General features: G+C 36.4%; 1 protein-coding gene and 1 pseudogene across 1 annotated transcript; both read right to left on the bottom strand.

Moving 5' to 3' along the window:
* Nucleotides 1-829: 829 nt before the first annotated feature.
* On the bottom strand, nucleotides 830-9,472 carry LOC113047850 (CSC1-like protein 1; annotated as a pseudogene).
* Nucleotides 9,473-14,394: 4,922 nt separating this feature from the next.
* Nucleotides 14,395-18,988, bottom strand: LOC113048649 (G-protein coupled receptor family C group 6 member A-like). Its single transcript, XM_026210510.1, has 5 exons — nucleotides 18,874-18,988; nucleotides 17,990-18,257; nucleotides 17,039-17,797; nucleotides 16,721-16,958; nucleotides 14,395-15,650 (listed from the first exon to the last, which is right to left on the bottom strand). The coding sequence occupies exons 1-5, from the start codon at nucleotides 18,972-18,974 to the stop codon at nucleotides 14,395-14,397; spliced, it is 2,622 nt and encodes an 873-aa protein (XP_026066295.1). The 5' UTR covers nucleotides 18,975-18,988.
* Between the last annotated feature and the right edge of the window lie 728 nt (nucleotides 18,989-19,716).

A 19,716-nucleotide genomic window follows, 5' to 3' on the forward strand; every position in this document is an offset into this window, starting at 1 on the left:
AATGCATGTAATCTTCATGTTTATGACTATTGTATATGGTTTACACCAAATATGTGACCTTTACGCAGTATTGCGAATAAAGTATGAGATGAGATCCATCCTATTACACACTCAAATACACATATACCCAAGAAAAATTGTTGCAAAAGCTTAAAACTTAAAGTTTAACATTTTTGTGTTCAATAAAATATTTGGCAAGCTAAGAGTGAACCCAATTAGCTACCTGCCACCACTAAAAATGTACAAAGAATACTAAAGAAAATAAAAAAATAAGTTTGATACACACACACGCACGCGCATTATATCAGTTTCTGTTCTTAAGCAGTTTTGAATGCTGATCCTGGCATTTAGAGCAGGTCAGTCGAGTTTGTGGGCTGCTTATGGTGTTAAAATAAGGTGATTTTCCTCTATCCTCCAGCCTAATGAGCTGAAAACCGCATTCTGGAGAAATGTGTGGTGTGTGTGTGTTTAGAGGACATCTATTCACCCCTTTCCAGGAAAATCTGAGACTTAAGACTATGAGACTCAATGTACAGAGGTTGAGCCGTTTAAATGATCAGACACTAAAACTCGCTTTCTGTTCCACTCATCTAATGAATTTACAGAACAAAAACACAAACACAGGAACCACATCAAGAACTTCCCTTCATAGCCACAGTTTCTTCCCATTGCATTACAGCTAATGGATTAAATATGATGTTTGTACTTGTTAAAGCTCCTACATGAATTATTTAGTAAAGCCCTGTTTCCTATGTGCTCTATAGAGTTGATGTAAAATCAATCCCTTTCTTACTGTTATAGCCATGACATTAAATTGACATTTTAGAAGTTACATTTTACGCAGACATGGGATTTTATTTAGTCTCATAATTTTTTTTTAAACATATGCATTGCCCAGTTGACTTCATTCTACAAGCCTTACTGTAAATCCAACCTTGCCATATTTTTTTTATTAAAATTATTTTCTCTAATAGTTGACATTATGCCAAAATACTGAGTTTAGCTTGTACTTGAACTTGAAACATCTCTCTTGCAAGAAGCAGAAGGATCAGAAAGCAACAGTGCCACCTAGCGAGGATTCATTCTCTCACACACGACAATAAATCTGATAATGAAAGGCCACTGAGCTATGAGCCTCAAATCTTTCAACATCAATATATTAACATATTTGTATAAAACAGATAAATTAAGAATGACAAACAACACAGACACTTGCTTTCTCTCACTCACACACATGCACACACTAATTCCTATTATAAAGTGTTGATTCCGTCAAGACACAAGTGTCAGTTCAAGTGTTTTTGATATATTCGCATTATATTTGATCTCCTTGGCAAGTGCTCATTGGCGAAGCTGGCTGTAAATGTTTGGACTATGTGTTTGAATGGCAATTTAGAAAAGAGTTTAAAGTCTTCGGTGACAAGAATTGATCCCAAAAAGCTCCTTTAGGTTTTTTTTAATGACAGCTTATGAATAAATGTTCCTCAAGTCTCTCAGTAAGTGTAGAAAAATAATAATAATAATAAATTCTGTTGATCTCTCAGAGCATTTATCAGCTTAGATGCTTTTCATTGACACGACCTTTGACCTTACAGCTACTCTAGTCCCTACTCATCGCGGACGCCTCTGTTTGGATCGCTGTGTCATCGGTGGCGACGAGGACGTACCCGTGCCTTTTCCTCACCAAAAGATCCTGTTTTTAAAAAGGTAAACTCCCTCCATCTGCACAATGACCTCCAACCTCTGATTCAGCAAGGAACATTTCCTCCAGAGGTAAAAGGGCAGTTGTGATTGGGCGATGTCTGTTGCTAGATATCAGAGTCTGGACAATCTTCCTCAGGGATGAGGAAGGGCGTGCTTGTGTCCGTGGTGCCGTATGAATGGCGAATGCTGCATTCATCAGATACGGACGATGCATCTGGGTTTAAAACTTTGGGAAGATACACCTAAAAAAATAAAAAAATAAATAAAAAAGGATGGAGAGAGAGATTTTGTTCATGTCAAAATCTATCAGGACAAAATTACAAACATAATATAAAAATGTGAAACTTGCCGATGCAGATGAACTCTCTGAAACTGCAACGTCTTCATCTTCTTCCTTAACCTGAAATCACAGACAATGCAATTACTTTTATGCATTCAGCAGACCTTTTTTTATCCAAAGTGACTTAAAATAGAGGAACAACAGCAATATTTCACAGATCCAACAATATTTGAAATATACAACGCAGAACAGAAATGCAGAGAATAAAAAAAAAGAAGAGTATTTGTGTGTGCATTGGTTAAAGGTTGTGAGGTGGTTAAATTACAACATTGCATTGTAAATTCAGATAAACTTTGACACAGAACAAAGCAGCTCACATTGTAGTTGTGCGGACTGAGGTATTTGAAGTGTCCGAAGCAGGTGTAACTGATACAGATAAAGATGGTCACACACAGAACCACTAAAGTGAACAGTGACGTAGCCGTCATGAAGCCTATGGAGACAGAAAACCAACATATGAATCAAATATGAATACAGCTGTCTGAAAAATGCAGATTTGTCAGTTGATGCTACCTGTTCTGATCACAGAGAAGAAATAAAGCCACATCAGGCATATGATTGGTGCAGCCAGCGCTTGATTGACAGCTCCCAGGTGAACCTGCCGATCGAGGCGGGCGGGAAGATAAGCGAAGTACAGGTTGTGTTTGTCCACCAGGTGTTTCAGCAGCAGGTACAGCAAACCTACAAACATGTCACAGTGTGTTAATGTAATGTTACATACACGAATACGGTGTGTGTAAGGTCTTGAGGAAATGAAATCATCAGACCGAAGGGGACGATGACAGGACAGGTGATGCTGTAGGCCATGATGACTGTGAAAACACACAGCGTCCATCCGTACATCGCTCCGTACTGAAACTCATACGCCTGATTCTTCACAGAGGTTACAAGTGGATCAGTAATACATTTCTGTTCATTCAATTTCAAATCAGTTTCAAGGGATACGTTTTCAACCTATTGTCTAAACAGCAAGATAGAAGACAGACGGACCTGTTTAACATATTTCCTCTCAGCAGCCGAATGTGCGAGCGCCAGACGCACGACGTAGAGCAGTAACCCTGGCAAGCGCAGCAGCTCCATGCCAGAGCCCACCAGAGCCGCCGCGATCACGTAATTTACAAAAGAACGCCCCCTGATCGGGTAGAAACACACACCTGAGACACACAGAGAAGAGAAGATGGAAAGCCATTCTTATATTTCGGCACATGTCTCAAAATTATTCTGAAATAAATAATTCTGATTTGATTAAATAAGTCATAAGATACTCACTCAAACCTCAGCTTCCCCTCAGACTGTTTATCAAACAACCAGCGGAAAAACACGTCTAGACTGAGAGGAAAAAGAACGTATTTATTTCTCTGTCTATACATGCTCAGTCTGGGAACATTTTAGAGCCACTCTAATCAAAAATTCATTCATTTATTGGTTTTAAATAGTCACAGATGGGTGGGTTTCCTATGTTTTTTTGTTTGTTTGTTTGTTTTTGAGGGGGGTTAAATTATAAAAACAAACAAGTAAACAAATAAATACAATAGATTGTGGTTGCATTTTAAAATATAAATTTTTTAAAGATTGTTTGTAGGGCTGTACAAATTGGCCTTAAACATCTGTAATTATATATCTTTATAATAATACCATGTTAAAACTAATTAATAAATACTCCTATTGTAATATTCTACTGGGAAATGAAAAAAAAAAACGCATCTAATTATCATCATCATCAGTTCATACCTGGTGAGGCCCAGGGAGGGCAAAATCAACACCATGAAGATCAGGAAGGTGTAGAGCTTGTACATCATGCTCATATTTTCACTGGACCTTCACACACACACACACACACACAGACAGACATTATTAAGCAAGCTTGTTTGTGTGTGAGTGTAGTTGAGGTTGAAGGTCTACCTGGTCCAATGGGCTTCTCCCAGTGTAGAGTAATACACAATGGTGGGTAACAGGGCTGAGAAGGTCCACAGCAGAAGAGTGGGGAAGAACTGGCTGATAATGGCGCTCTGTGAACACAACACACAGGTCTTTACACCACTGCACTTCATGTGCTCACGTCATTATACATGTTTAGTCACATACGTTTAGATAGTGAATGGGCTTGGTGACATTAAACTTGTCTATGGTGCTGATGATGATGGAGGGTGTGGTGAGGAAGAAGAGGAGGAGGAAGAGTGCCGTATTCAGCAGGACAAAGCGTATCCACCAACGCCACCCATGTAATGACAAATTCTCCCTGAAAGAGATGAAGAGAAGGTCAAGGTTTCTCTATAAACTAAAGCAGGTTGTAATATTACATTTTTGTTCCAAAAAAATATAACTGAATAATCGTACCAGTAGATATTATGTGGGTGAGGAGCGTAATTCACTTTCCATTTGTTCACCCTCAGTTCTGCACTCTTAGAGGACGGCTGAGGCTCTCGGCCACACCCACACCCGATTCCCCCGCCCATTTCTTCACCAGCCACACCCCTTGCCCTGCCTCCACACTCCAGAGCATTGAAATCTTTCAGAATACTGTGAGGAAAGATAAATGACACTCAGAGCGCAACAGTCGGGTTCCAGACATTTTTTTGTTCATAGGGAGAAACTAGATTTATTTTTCTTTTCACAATATATTAAATCTGGTAAAAACATAATCATGCACCATTTTTAATACATAGGCTGTTGAGTCTAAGCATGAATCACTCACTAAGAGGCCATGTACTCATTTTGCAGGGTCACAAATGTCATGCCCAGAGGATGCAGTTCTTCATTCTCCTTAAGTCTATTTTCCTCGTCACGCAGAGCAGCCTCCTGTGAGCGGTAGAACTCTATAGCATCAACCTACACATAAACACACGTTATTTAGACACCCAAGGCTTAAAGGTCAAAGGCCACTGAAATGGTTGATGGTAGTACTTACCACTTCACAGCCCTTACAGTGACTGCAGCAGCAGCACAGGTGGCTGCATGGGCGAGGGTTGATGACTTCACGTCGTCCCTGGATCTCAAGTATCTTATTGTAATGTTGCAGATTTCTTTCTGCCCTTTTTCTGTTGCAAAAAATGACAATAAAAATTAAGAATAAAAAAAATTATAGTCAAAAATATTTTAAAAAGTATTTTCTTTTTTATTAAAAAATGTTACCTGAAAAAAAAAACATTAACTGAAAAAAAAAAGAGTATTTTAAAAAGTACTTAACAATTATTTAATTTTCTGACAAGGGAAAAGTTATAATTTGATTGATGATTTGATTGTTTGATGAACCTGATGTAATAAAATAATTCAAACTAAAACTGAAAAAAAAACTATATAGACATTACAAAACTAACACAGAAAATAATTACTAAACCTTAACAAAAATTGAATATATAAAAATAAAAACAAATTCATACTATTAATAAAAACAAAACAAAAAATCTCAATAATACCAAGATAACACTGAATCATAACAGGTCAGTGAGGGTCTGTCCTATAAGATCTGTGAATAATAACAGGCTTTCTTACCGGTTTCTGTCCAGGTCAATCAGTTTGGCAACATCATAACACAAGTTAACATCAGTCACTTGACAGGAGGGGTACGCCTCCCTGCAAACAAATATACATTGACCACACATTAATATTATTAAAAATTTATAGTTTTCCCTAACAGATTTCCCATCTTCCGGTGCACTAAAATACAAGTAGGTCTGGCCCAAATCAAGCCATTGTTAGAGCCAATCAGTTACTAAACAAACAGATTACTGTTCCATTTGGTGTCAATATTACACCTGGTTATTATTAAAATTATGCAAGTACATTCCATATATGTAAAGTTAATCAATTCCACATGCTTTAAGCTGAGATCATGCCCTGTATGGAACAAATAACATGGAGATGGAAAGGAAATATCTAAAAAATAAAGTAAACAAAAAGTCTAGGAAAATCATTCCCACTTACATAAAGTGAGTTTTTATAGTCTCATTACTGGCCGCAGTCGGTACATCCCTCACAAACAGGGTGTTTCTGGCCTATGGAAAAATAAACCAGGGTCAGATTTAGACCATGTGTGTGTGTGTGTGTGTGTGTGAGAGAGAGAAATGGTAGGACGGCTTACTATCTCTCTCTTGGTTCCCTTCATTTTAGAGGTGTGTTGTCTCAGCAGGGCCACCGTGATCATGAGATACAAAAATGCAAATACAGTGTGTAGCCAAAGCAGCGTATCACTGCAAAGACACCATTTAAAATACAGTTCAAATAGACACACACAGAGACATTTAAACATTTGCACATGGACACATACTGTACATACCCCTGCTTAAGATTGGCTATGGTGGTTCTGCCGAAACTGTAGGGATCATTGCCTGGAACACAGTAATGAGTGAGTCAGACTTTTTCAATCAGCAGAGACTGAAGTCTAAGAAAAGAAACTTGAAAGTATTTCATATGGTGACATTATTTGAGATTATGAACCGCTACCGCTCTTCCAAAACCCAAGTGAGCAAACATATTTATGCATCACATGCCTTTAAAAATAAAAATATATAAACTATATATATTTAAAAAATGTATAGGATGTAAAAAACTGTTTTTCGTGATTACATTTAATAATTCAAATCATCAAAAAAATTTGACAATAACAGTATTACAAATCAAATAATGCTTTAAAAATATTCTGTCCATTAATATCTTCGTATGGAAGTCATATTTGTGATTTTTTTTAAAGAAGTCTCTTATGCTCATCAAGGCGTGATATTATAACAATTTAAAATAACGCTCCTCGTTTTTAATCTACTTTTAAAATATAATTTATTCATGTGATGCAAGATTGAATTTTCATCAGCCATAACTCCAGTCTTCAGTGTCACATGACCCTTCAGAAATAATTCTAATATGCTGATTTATTATCAATGTTGGATACTGAAATATACTACATTTTAAATCTGCATTAGAATCTGACAATAACAGTATGATAAATCTTAAATCAAACACATTTCTGGCTCCACAGATATTTTCATATTTTTTTCTCTTTACACACTTATTCCTACAGCAGGCACATATCTTTCATTCATTTTTCTCTGTCAGTGTGTCTGGTATTAGTCAAGTTTCCGTTTTAAAGAAACAGTAAACAGTGAGGCAGCTTGCTAATACCAATAACCAAGCCACTGTATGAAGGATTCTTGAGACGCATTGAATTTTCCATTGTATGTGTGCGTGTGTGTGTGTGTTAGATACCCAGCAGGTCGCCAGATAGATTGACTGGTAGGATGACAGTGACAGAAAGCACACAGATGAGCAAGAGCAAGATGACAAGGTGCTTCTGAAATGACAGATAATGTACTGCATCCACTCCACATCTCTCTTGGACCAAAGTGTCACTGCACGCACACACACAAAATGTACAGACATCAGTTTCAACTCTTAGTTCTTTTACAATGCAAACCTCCCTATTTGAGCTCAGGAAAAAGCAACAATATCAACAGGAAGCAACAAGCTTTTCAGGTGTAAACATGTCAAATGAATATGTAGCACCAAAACAGCACTTACTCCATATTGACGATAAAGGTAAGCCAAGAGCAGCAACCCTACAGGAAATTAGGAAGATCTTGATGATGTCCTGAATGATGTCATAATTGAGGAAGATGATGATAATAGTTAAAACTCACCTTCTCGTATTCAGGCTCCTCTATGGACATGGATGACATTAACCTAATGTAATGCTGTTTTTGAGCATCGCTGAACCGGCAGCAACAAAAGATTACAAAAAATAATAATTTTGCTAGTTTAACACTGTAATTTTGACTCGCTTAAGAACATTTACAGTCAGTTGTAACACTGTATGTTTCCATAATGACTACTAGTGCTTTCATCTCACATACCCTTCGGTCTCTGCGACAAGAGCGAGTCTCCCGTGATCCCACAGCCTCCTTCTGATCAGAGTGAAGACTATTAGCAGCACCTATTGGAAGATACACAGCACTATCCAATTACATCTGTACCAACCAATCATCAAATACCACAATTCCTGCAGCACAAGCCAATCGGTTCCCAGCTAACTGCAGAACTTACCACAAAGAGTGAGAAGTCCATCAGCAGAACGACAGGCACTCCTCCGAAATTCACCCCCTTCAGCACGGTGCTCTGTGTGGCACTGAAACAGCTGCTGTTGTCCAGAGGGCCAGTGCCATTATCCACCGTCATGGAGAGGGGTCCCCACCACGTGGAGGCCATCCTGAGGACAAACAAGTACAAACTGTACAATTTTACTTTTGCTGTCCCTGAAAAAGATACGTTTCGGTGACATACTGTAAGTCACCAGGATCCCAGATGACTATTGTTTGCTTGTTTGTTCATCTTTATTTATTCATTCAAGTCAATTAAGAATGGTTTTATTTACAATGGTGGCTTTGCAGAAGAAGAACATAATGCTGCACATGCATACATACATTTAAATCAAATCATACCAAATAACATGAAAAAAAGTATATATATATATATATATATATATATATATATATATATATATATGTGTGTGTGTGTGTGTGTGTGTGTGTGTATATATATATATATATGTGTGTGTGTGTGTATATATATATATATATATATATATATATGTGTGTGTGTGTGTATATATATATATGTGTGTGTGTGTGTGTGTGTGTGTGTATATATATATATAATAAAATATAACAATAATAAAAACAAATAAAACAAAAATGTCATAACATTATAAATAAATATAAAATTATATATAAAAAAACATCAAATAAAATAAAAACACAGCTATCTAAAACAATTACCGGAGTTGTAAAAATTACTCATTACAATGATTTCATAGATTAGTTAATACTATTACTATATTTCAGTATTATGGCCTTACTGTCTCATACCATCACTGGTGCCAACATTCAAAGCATGAATGTTCAGTGTTGTGAATGGCAAATTAGTGAAAGGATGTGAAATATCACATGCATTCGAGTTCAAACTCTAGAGGGAGTCCTTTTATTGCATTTATTGCAGACAAAACAGAATTACAGTTAGTCTAGATCACATGGAGTTTGTAGCATCAACAAAAAGGTTGGGAATTTATGAACATTATATTGCCTTAAAACGTTTCACTAAAGATCCTGGTGACTGAATTGATGATACGTGTTTGAACCTTATGCTGCCTTGCATGGTACCAATAAATGCTATAAGAAAGTGCTGTTAAAGTAAGGATCGAAATGTAGCCATTAGCTGCACAAATAAGTCAAAACCTTTCCTACTCCACCCAATATATATATGAAAGCAAACTGAATTTGGAGTATGCAAACACACCTTATCACGAACACACAACAAAACAAACAAAACTGCGACACATACATCGACATGCTGCCCGTGACGTCATGATGTGGATAAACTAAACAAGTCCAGTTGAATTAAACTCTCGTCAAGAACCGAGAGCTTTAGCGGGGCTTTCTCGAGAGTTAGTTAGTAGGTTGCTTGTTTGTTTAAGAAACAATTAGCATACCTCGGTGGAATTTTTTTCCCGCTTCTGGATTGTGAAAAAAACCGGTCGTTAGCAATGTCGTTAGACTCACTATAGTATGCAAACACAAAACACACCTTATCATGAACACAACAAAAACAAACAAAATTGCGCCACTAAACTGGCACATATAACATCGACGTGCTGCCCGTGACGTCATGACGCTTCTGCATAACGGGGTACAAACTAACCAAGTCAAGTCCAGTTCAAGTTTCGTCAAGAACCTAAAACATTTAGCTTTCTCGAGAGTTTTTTTTATTTTTTATTTTTTATGAAACAAAAGCATACCTCGTTGGAATTTTTTCCGCTTCTGGGTTGTGCAAAACTGGTCGGGCTGTCAGCTTAGGGAGTGTATACTAAACTTTACGGTGACTCACATCCGCACATGCGTAGATACACAGATCTCCGCCCAGCAACCCAATACATTTATTCTCATTGTATAGAATAAATTAATATATTATTCCACACCACGGCAGTACAATATACAAAAAAAAAACAGCAAATCATTAAAAACGCCCCAAATGACTTTAGAAATAGCCTACAGTTGCCTAAATAATAAAAACAATTGTCTTTATACCAAGAAGATTGAGAAAATTAAACCAAATCAAACGCGATAGGCTACAGTATTCTAGAGCATAATCATTTTAATGCTAATGCATTCTTTAATATGAAGAATTATTTATTTAGTCAAGTCAAAGTTTATTTCTCAAACAGCATTCAGTAATTGCTGGCGTTGAGACACAATAAAATATAATATATATTTAAAAAACTGTTATATGAAAGAATCAATATATAGCCTCTTACTTTAAAAATAAAATAGATTATAAATAAATTTGCTTATTTTTTAAGGTTTTTAATTATTTAATAGCCTATATCTATTTTTGTTAGGCCTAAAAGATCAGAGTAGCTACGTTTTACAAGAAAATAGAGCTTCAGTCTTTCTACTTCAAAATGTATCATTTAATTCTTAATTATTTGTTACATTTACTAGCAGTTTCTGAGTTTTTTATTTTTATATTTTTAGACGAAATTATTTACATTGTTAAAAGTGCATTTTTAAAATGCATACTGTAAATGAAATAAACATTATAAGAGTGCTTTACAAGAAAATGTATGTAACTTCCACGTGAACATTACAGTAAACAATTTTCAAGCTAAAAGGTAGCAATAAACAGCGAATTGTTGCGAAACAACATGCAGCAGCTATGCTCTTTCCAACGCAGGGTAAATGTATTATTTATCCAACCATGTTATTAGATTGCTTTCATGTGTCGAAAACAGGCAAAAAAATTCCAAACGGCGTCTGATTTAATTGGTGCATCCTCACATTTGGCTTAAATAGATTACCCCGGCCCTGGAGGGGGAGGAGAGCGAGATGAAGAGAGTCTCTGAGCCTTTACAGTGAATCCCCAGTGATTGACAGGTCGGCTATATCCGTCCAATATCATCCCGCTCACGTTCTCATTCGCCTCTCCGTGGCCCTCTGCGACACCATCTGACGCACGAATTAACCCCCGCTGCGGGCTGGAGAAGGCCGACGGGCTCCTAATCAGCGGCTGATTGCGGCGGCGGCGCTCGGGGAGAGAGCTGCGGTGATTGGGGGTATGGGGGCTTTGATTGTTTTCCGTCAGCCTGACAGCTGAGGAATACTGCCTCTAATCAGCGTAGTCAAGATACTGGCATGAGTGGCAAATGAACAGTCGAGCACACGAGTAGACGAGCACACACAGCCTCATTTAGATGTTTCGCTTGGTTAGGCTACTGTAAACACACGAAATAGAGCATGGGGCATTAATGTTATCTGTCTGTGCTGCATACATACATCTCAGACTGCATATTAATATATACTAACTTCTATTTAAACAATGGTGGAATTGTAGTAATATATATATATATATATATATACATATATATATATATATATATATATATAATATATATATATATATATATACATATATATATATATATATATATACATATACATATATATATATATATACATATATATATATATATATACATATATATATATATATATATATATATATATATATATACATATATATATATATATATACATATATATATATATATATATATATATATATATATATATATATATATATATATATATATATATATATATACATATATATAGGCAATGTGTGTGTGTGTGTGTGTGTGTGTGTGTGTTACCCTAGACCACTGGGGTATATTTTTAACAATAGCCAAAAACAAAAAACATAGTATGGGTCAAAATATTATAGATCTCTCTGTTATTCCAAACACCATTACGATATTAAGTAAAGATCATGTTCCACAAAGATATTATATATATATATATATGTATATGTATACTTTGAAAAAACAGTAAAAAACTGACAACAGCATACTACAATACTAAAACTGTAAAATAAAAAATAATTGAAAAAAAAAACATTGGTTTACTGGAACTAACAATATCTGAATATTTCTAAATCATTTACTAATCTTAGCTAATGTTGATATCCACATTTACTAATAAATTTTTTAAAATCAAAAGTTTTGTCTGTTAATATGAACTGTAAAGCAGTAATATTAACAATCAACAAAACAAAATGCAATGCAGTGTAAAATTGACAAAATACTGGGGGAAAAAATCAATACAGAAAATTACTTATATTAATACTCATATTAATACAGTACCCTAATGTTCCCTATTTTTGTTGTTTTTTTTTTCTTAACGTATTATAATGTTAACAAATGAGAGCTTATAAAAGTGTTCTTTGCAGGAAGAGGATGGAAATGCGGTAAAGAATGCATTGCTATGCTCAATCAGGAAGATAACATTTCTGTCACTGAAGTCATCAGTTATTGATGCCAAGATCAAAATGAATAGTCACTTCAACAAGGAAAACCAAGTTTATAGAAGCATTCTTGAAATAATGTTGAAGCTGCTGTAAGAATTTAAGGCATGTCAGACAACAAAAACACACAAGCAGGAAGACTAAACAAATAAATCAACAGGATTATATAACCTTATCATCTCTTGTTATGTAGCAAGAGGAATTCCAGAGAAGTCATCGCTAGTGGGGTGAAACTTATCATTTGCATGTGTTTTTAAGCCTTGCCAATTTAAACTTTCGAATGAGTTTAAAGCATTCAAACACAAGACGCAGAAAAACTCAACTGATTACAGATGCAGAGAGCTGCGTCTCACGGACAGCAACACCGAACTGAACTCTGCTTCGTGTCCTCCTGCACCTGAACGAACAAATACAGGGTGCATGCAGAGAGACGTACGTCTCAAAGCGCTTGAACCCCAAATTTGCCTCTTCTTGCTCTTGTACCGACAAATACAAACAAAATTGTGTTAAAATACCAATTTTTTTAGAGTATCCTCATTAAAAAAAAAACTGTTTTGTTATGTCTTAAGTGAAAGTAAACATTGAAGAAAGAAATCAGATGAGTATAATTATAATGGATGCATTGTCTCTTAAAGTGACAGCACCTAATTTACTAGCTGCTGTTGGTGTCCTTAATGTTAATCCATTAAAATAAATGAAGGTTTAACAAGAATTAATCCACAATCCAACCAAACATTTGTGATAAGAGTTGAGAGCTAAAGGATCCCTGCATATTTAGGTACGTAAGTGATTATATCGAAATAAAGTCAGCTCTGACATATTATACCTCAAAATTCTTCATATAGTGGACTGGCAGTAAAATTTATATAAAAAATGAAAATTATTTGGGACCAAAAATTATTCAGACACTTTGACCTGACCATGTTCTGCTTAAGTGTTTCTTCTTCAATTGCAAATGAACAGTCTGAACAAAATGAAGCATTACTTGGTAATTGTTACTTTTTAAAAGCACAAATAAATAAATAGAGCAAACATAAAAATGAAACCATTTTAAACAGGGTCCACTGGTACAAACTGCTCCGGGGCACCGCAAGCCCCAGCTATGGCCTGTTCACCAGTATCAACAATTTAGAGAGCAGAAATAAAATGCATTAAAGCTATTTTACTAAATCTAAAATCTACTAAAAGTGTCTTTGCTTGAGATTTACACAGTGCTATTAAAGTAGGTTGTTTTGCATCTGAAGTAGTAAAGTCATTGTGCCCCAAAATAAGAACAAAAAGACAAACATTGTAAATAGATTTGCACGGAAAATTATTTATTAACTGTTTATTGAAATGCCACAGATTATGTCTTCGATGTATTACTGCAGAACCAATAAAGCAGTGTTTTACAGTTCTCCCCACATTTTAAATTGTGAATATCCTTTATATTTTTATTAAACATTTCAGATGTATTGTTGATTGGATCCAGCATCCCAAATATTTGGAGAATGTATGGGTTAATGCAGTACTGATATTATCATAGTATATATTATTTTTTGCTTATTCAATTATTTAGTTCATTTTAAATTAATTAATTTATATAATTCATTCATTCATAAATTGCTTTGGTTACAGATTCACAGAAAAAAAAAACGTATTTGTATATTAAAAGCTTTATTGTTTTCCCCTGAGATTGCATCCCTATAAGCATATCTGTATTGACATTTCTAACTATTAATTGTTTGTATTTATATATTTATTTATTTTTGCTAATTTATTAATTCGTTCGTTCATATATTGTTTTCATTAGAGATTAAAAGCTTTATTGTTTTCCCTGATTTGGACACAAATACAAGTGCTAAATCAGATCATTCAAGACAATGATGACACTGATAACAATCACATAAAGCATGTCAAACATAAACATCATGGAGCTTCTTTTTTGTTTAAATGATTGGTTAAACAGGATTATACTGACAAGAGAATTTAGCATAATTTAAAACAATAAAAAACATCAAATGTATTGCTTAAAAGTGTGGGACACTTAATGTCCTTTTGAGCTCAGTACGGTTGTTCTTAATCCTTTGGAGGAGTTTTTGAGAGCCGCTTAAAGTCTGTTGTTGCTGGTTTTCCTCATTCATATCTGCTGAAGATCCAGAGTACACTGAAAACTCATACAAGGAATCTCCAGACACACTGACCTCGTGGGGCAGATTATCTATGGACATGTGAAATGAAGAAATAGTGCTTGGTGGGTAGGGATTTGAGTACACCCCATTTATTATATTCTCGATTCCAGAGTCAATAGTAAATGCGCTTTCTGGCCGGTCGAGTCCAGCTCTATGCCGATCCACTCGTGAACTTCTGTTGAAGCGTCTGGCGAACTCCCGAATGCCCATTGTGAAAGCCTCTCTGGTGTTCTTCTCGCTTTTCAATAGGATGATGTAACATTTAGGCATGAAGTGGCAGATGAGGATCCCGTATGCAGAAAAGAGCATCACCACCATCTGAACGGCAGATTTGTAGTGGGTCATATTAACTATGTTCGCATAGATGGGGGCAAACACCACCCAACTGATAATGTAGATGAGCATGCTGATGCTGATGCACCTCTCTTCATTATAGCACTGTGGAAGCTTCCGTCCCAGGAAGGCGAATCCAAAGCACACCAGAGCCAGAAGGCTAATGACGGCCAGCATGAGTCCAAAGAATAGCCTTTTCCCCTCATCGCACTGGAGGATAAGTTCAGACCTGATCCGTGAGCTCTCAGAAGCCGTGGGTGGTTCCATCCCCAACCAGAAACCACAGATGAGGCCCTGGATAAGCACACAAATGCCAATGATCCAGTAGGGCAGGAAGAGTTTCTTCATGACCCGTTTGAGAGCAGAATCATTCTGGAAGACCAGAAGAACCTTAAAGTACCTGACCAGGATGCAGGAGACACACAGGGTGAAGCTCAGGCCAAAAAGCACCTGTCCGGTTTTACACTGTATGTCTGTGGGCTTCCCACCAAACAAGATGACGCTGGTGAACGTCCCGAGCAGGGACAGCAAGATCAGGATGGAGATGGGACCCCCGGCTGCGAGGACCACTGGCGTATCCCATCTGACTAAGTACACCAGCATCACAATCAGCGTCAAAAGGATGCCAAGACAAGCAAACACCACTAAGATGATACAGTATGCCTCTCTCCAGGACAGGAAAACTACCATTCGGGGAGTGCAAGTGGTGGAGTTCTCAACAGAGTATGAATTCTTTGGACAGACTATACATTCATGTGCATCTGGAGAAGAAAGAAAAGTTACATCTGTTAAACATCCTTAAGTTTATGGATCGGACACCAAATTCATCTTCTCCCCTTCATGTCATTCAAAACCAAAAAGTTTCAGTTCCCATTGACTTCTAATGTGTACACAGTGTTGGGGAAAGTTACTTTTAAAAAAATTGATCCATTACATTACTGTGTTACTCCAAAAAAAGTAACCTACTGCGTTACTTAGTTATTTGTTATGGAGAGTAAAGCATTGTTACTTTTGCGTTACATTTTGTTACCAGAGCTGGGCCGTATTTATTTTCAATAATTCACACCAAAAGTGAAATGAATAAGCCTCAGCCTGAAGGAAGTGCCTCTGCATCTCACTCTCAACACAGGGACAGGAGAGGTGTCAGTGAATAATTGGGAAAACAATATTTTCTTGTCAAATTTAAATGAGTGTGTTACTTTACCAGTGCTTGACAAATCCTCATCCGATTATGTAATCTGCATTATTGTAACGTTTTACAACCAACACTGGGTGCAGGTGACTTAATTTTATTTGAATGAATTTGTACCTGTTTGGTTTGAAAAGGTGTTTTCTGGACACTTCGCACACTCATAGCAACAGATGGGTTTGTCTACAGAAAAAACCTTTCTAAATCCAGGTTGACAGCTTTGAGAGCACTGCGAAATCACACGACCCTGGGGTAAAACAAAACAAAAAACAAATTTTGGACCAAATACCATATACATTTAAATTTCAATATATACCTTATTTGTATGGTATTTCAGATTAAACAACATATTTGCAAAATGTATTAGTCCTAAAAGGATAATTCACCCAAAAAGAAAATTTCATCATTTACTCAACCTCATGTCTTTCCAAACCTGAATGATTTCCTTTCTTCTGTGTTTTTGTCAGTATACTGAAAGTCAATTAGAATCCTGATATTGTTTTGGACTTATATGTACAAAACTTTTCTCAAAATATCTTCTTTTGTGTTCCACAGAGGAAAGGAAGTCATTCGGGTTTGGAACGACACAATATATTTTTTTTTCTAACAGCACTTCGTTCTGTATTATGTGGCGTCAGAAACTCACTGTGAAATCTTCCAGAGGATTTCTCTGTGTGTCATTCAGGAAAAGCATGCTTTCATTCTTGATCATGTAGCGTGCCACAGTCTTCAGTTTCACATTGTTGACAAATTCAGCGTTATTTTCAAGTGCCGCTTCCCAAATGTTGATATCATAACCGGTATCCAAATCTCCAGATTTGCTGAATGAATATTTCTCATTATCTATAGTCAACATGGTCTTTGCCAAGGCGTCGTTTAGCTGAAAAAGATGACGATATATTTAAGCTTTTGAATATTTATTATTTGATTTAACATCAAATAACAGATAAAATGACTTACCTCAGAGCGTTGAATATCAAAGCCTCCACGACAGGTTTTTCGAGAACAGATGTCTTTAATAGCATTAGCGGCAAACATCACAGCCAACTGTACACTAAACACTGCACTAGGACTTACAGCTTTCTGTAGGGTTTCTCTTATTTCTTTGATGGTTCTGCTTTTGTTCAACTCTCCTTTGATGAAGTACTGCAGGATGGTGTTGTTTGATTGTGAATCAGGGTTAAGATCTAGATTATCTATGTAACTTCTGAAACGAGAGATGTTTCCTGAAAATGGGATTATTCCAAGAATTTTTCCAACTTCATTCAAGGGACGATTGTCTAGCACATTGAGTGATGTCGACCAGCTATCCCCAGCGATCCAGAAACGTCCAGATGCGTTGGGAGTGAGTTTATCGAACAAACGAGACATGTGGTGAGATTTGGCAAAAGACACAATGACTTGAACTTTTGAGGTGTTTGCGATTTTTTGAATAGTTTCATTGAGTTTGGAATCTAAGCTTTCATCGTTGAGAAAATCAGGGAGCACAACTCGGTATGACACAAAAATATTTTGTTTATTGGCCTGCGCCTCAAGTTGGTCTGCGGCGTAGCGGCCGTAATCTCCGTCTGTGGCTATTATGCCAATCCAGGTCCAGTTGTGGTACTTCAAAATTTTGGTGATTGCTTTAGCCTGGTGGTCATCTTCCGGGACAGTCCTCCTGAATGTCGGAAAACGTTTTTTGTCGCTTAAAACCCCAGCTGTTGAACCATAACTGATCTGCAATAATAGTAATAAGAAGAGCATTACTGAAACATTCTCACACCGAGTGAGATAATAGAAATTGGTTATGGTGGTTGCATGTGCACGACAGTTCAAGATGTCAGAAAAATTGGCAGACAGCGACAGCAGCGCAATTTGATAGGCTACTTGGGCTGTTAGTCATTTATCTGTCAATTAAACAAAACATACCTGTGGCATATAACCCATGGTGAGATACCTCGCCACAGCGATGGAAACCTCAGAATGGTACTCTCCAATAACAGCCTGAAAAAATGAATTAGTGCTGCCACAATTTTTATCCATGAAGATATCGGTGTGTTGAAGAGCAGTGGTCACATCAGAGCACGTGTCCATGATCTTGTAGCCTAATGTGAGACCATTCAGCATGGGGGACTTGTTGATGGCCTCCACCGCTTCAGTCATCGCCAGAGATTGGATCAACCTGGATACGGTGAAGCTGTCAGGGGGAACAGGAAGAAGACAAGTGTGCTTTACTCAGTCATTTAGAACAGGGGTTTTTATACACAGTCTGAAGAAAGACCAATCAATCAACAATCATTATTCAATATAATCAGTTATTATCATTTATGATTGGAGCTCAATTATTAATAATGATTCTTCTTATCATCAATGATGAAAACAGTTTCTGCTGTTTAACATTCTGGATGAAATGATCAATTTAATGCATCCCTATTGAATAAAAGTATTATTATTATTTTTTTAAAATCTTACTTAAACCCAGATTTTGAATGGTAGCACTCCACGGTTTCAATGTTAGGCAGAAAACTGTTTTCTACATTGATCATAATAATAAAAAATAAATGTTTTTTTTTTTTTTTTTAAGCAGCAAATCTGTATATTAAAATGATTTCTGAAAGATCGTGTGACAATAATGTGTAATAATATTTCACAATATTATTGTAAAATAAATGCAGCCTTGGTGAGCATAAGAGATATAGTTCAAAAACTTCTTCATTCTTCCAGATATCGGAGATACACACGCATAAAAATTAGGCAAGTTTGAATTTCTCAGGATTTGACATTATTAATGTAAGCTGTATGCATAGACTCACGTTTCACACACGTTTTCAATAGGATTGCTGGTCATGTTGACGATCTTGAAGCTTTGGTGAACTGGAAAGAGTCCTCCAAACATGAAGTCCCCTAACTGCATGGCTTCCAGTGAACCTGAAGCAGGTCTACAATCACGACCTGCCAAACTTCCCAAGATGGCAAAAAGCCCAAACCAAATCTTACTGTTATACATCTTCATTTCATCTGTGTGTCTCTCCCTTCTCTATTTGTCTGGAGACCCTTTTCTGCCTCTTCAACCAGAGTCCTCAGCTCTCTCTCTGTCCTCTCAGCAGACTGGGTGAGCTTGAGGATGTTGCTAAAATATATGTCTCCATTTCCTCCACTATTACTCTAGAAACAGATGCCTTGTCACCTTCCCGCTCACACCTCCAGACTTCAGAAAAGTTCAGATCAAGAGGAAACATTCCACACAGGAGGAAACCCCACATTCAGAAAATGTTTAATTACCATTAACAATGCACATGTGAATCCAAGAATGCAAAAACCTCCCAGTTGTATAACAACTCATATTTGCATAATCTAATAATGATGCATAGGTTACGCATGAAATAATCTACTGTAAAAGTTTTTTGGTGCCTGCCTGTACAGATCGGTGGTTTATTGGTTATGCTGTAGTATTAACTTTTTTAACTAAATTGATTTGATATTTAAAATAAATAAATAACTCATGCATATAATGGCTCCATGACCTCAAACTGTAATCACATCAACTGACTGAGTTACTCCAACTAAAGACACAATGTCACAATATCAGACATACACACACACAGAACAAAACCAGTCAAAATAAACAAACACAGCTTCTGTTTAGAACCTGTTAT

The sequence above is a fragment of the Carassius auratus genome, chromosome 29 (genome assembly GCF_003368295.1).
Source record: "Carassius auratus strain Wakin chromosome 29, ASM336829v1, whole genome shotgun sequence".
Taxonomy (NCBI): domain Eukaryota; kingdom Metazoa; phylum Chordata; class Actinopteri; order Cypriniformes; family Cyprinidae; genus Carassius; species Carassius auratus.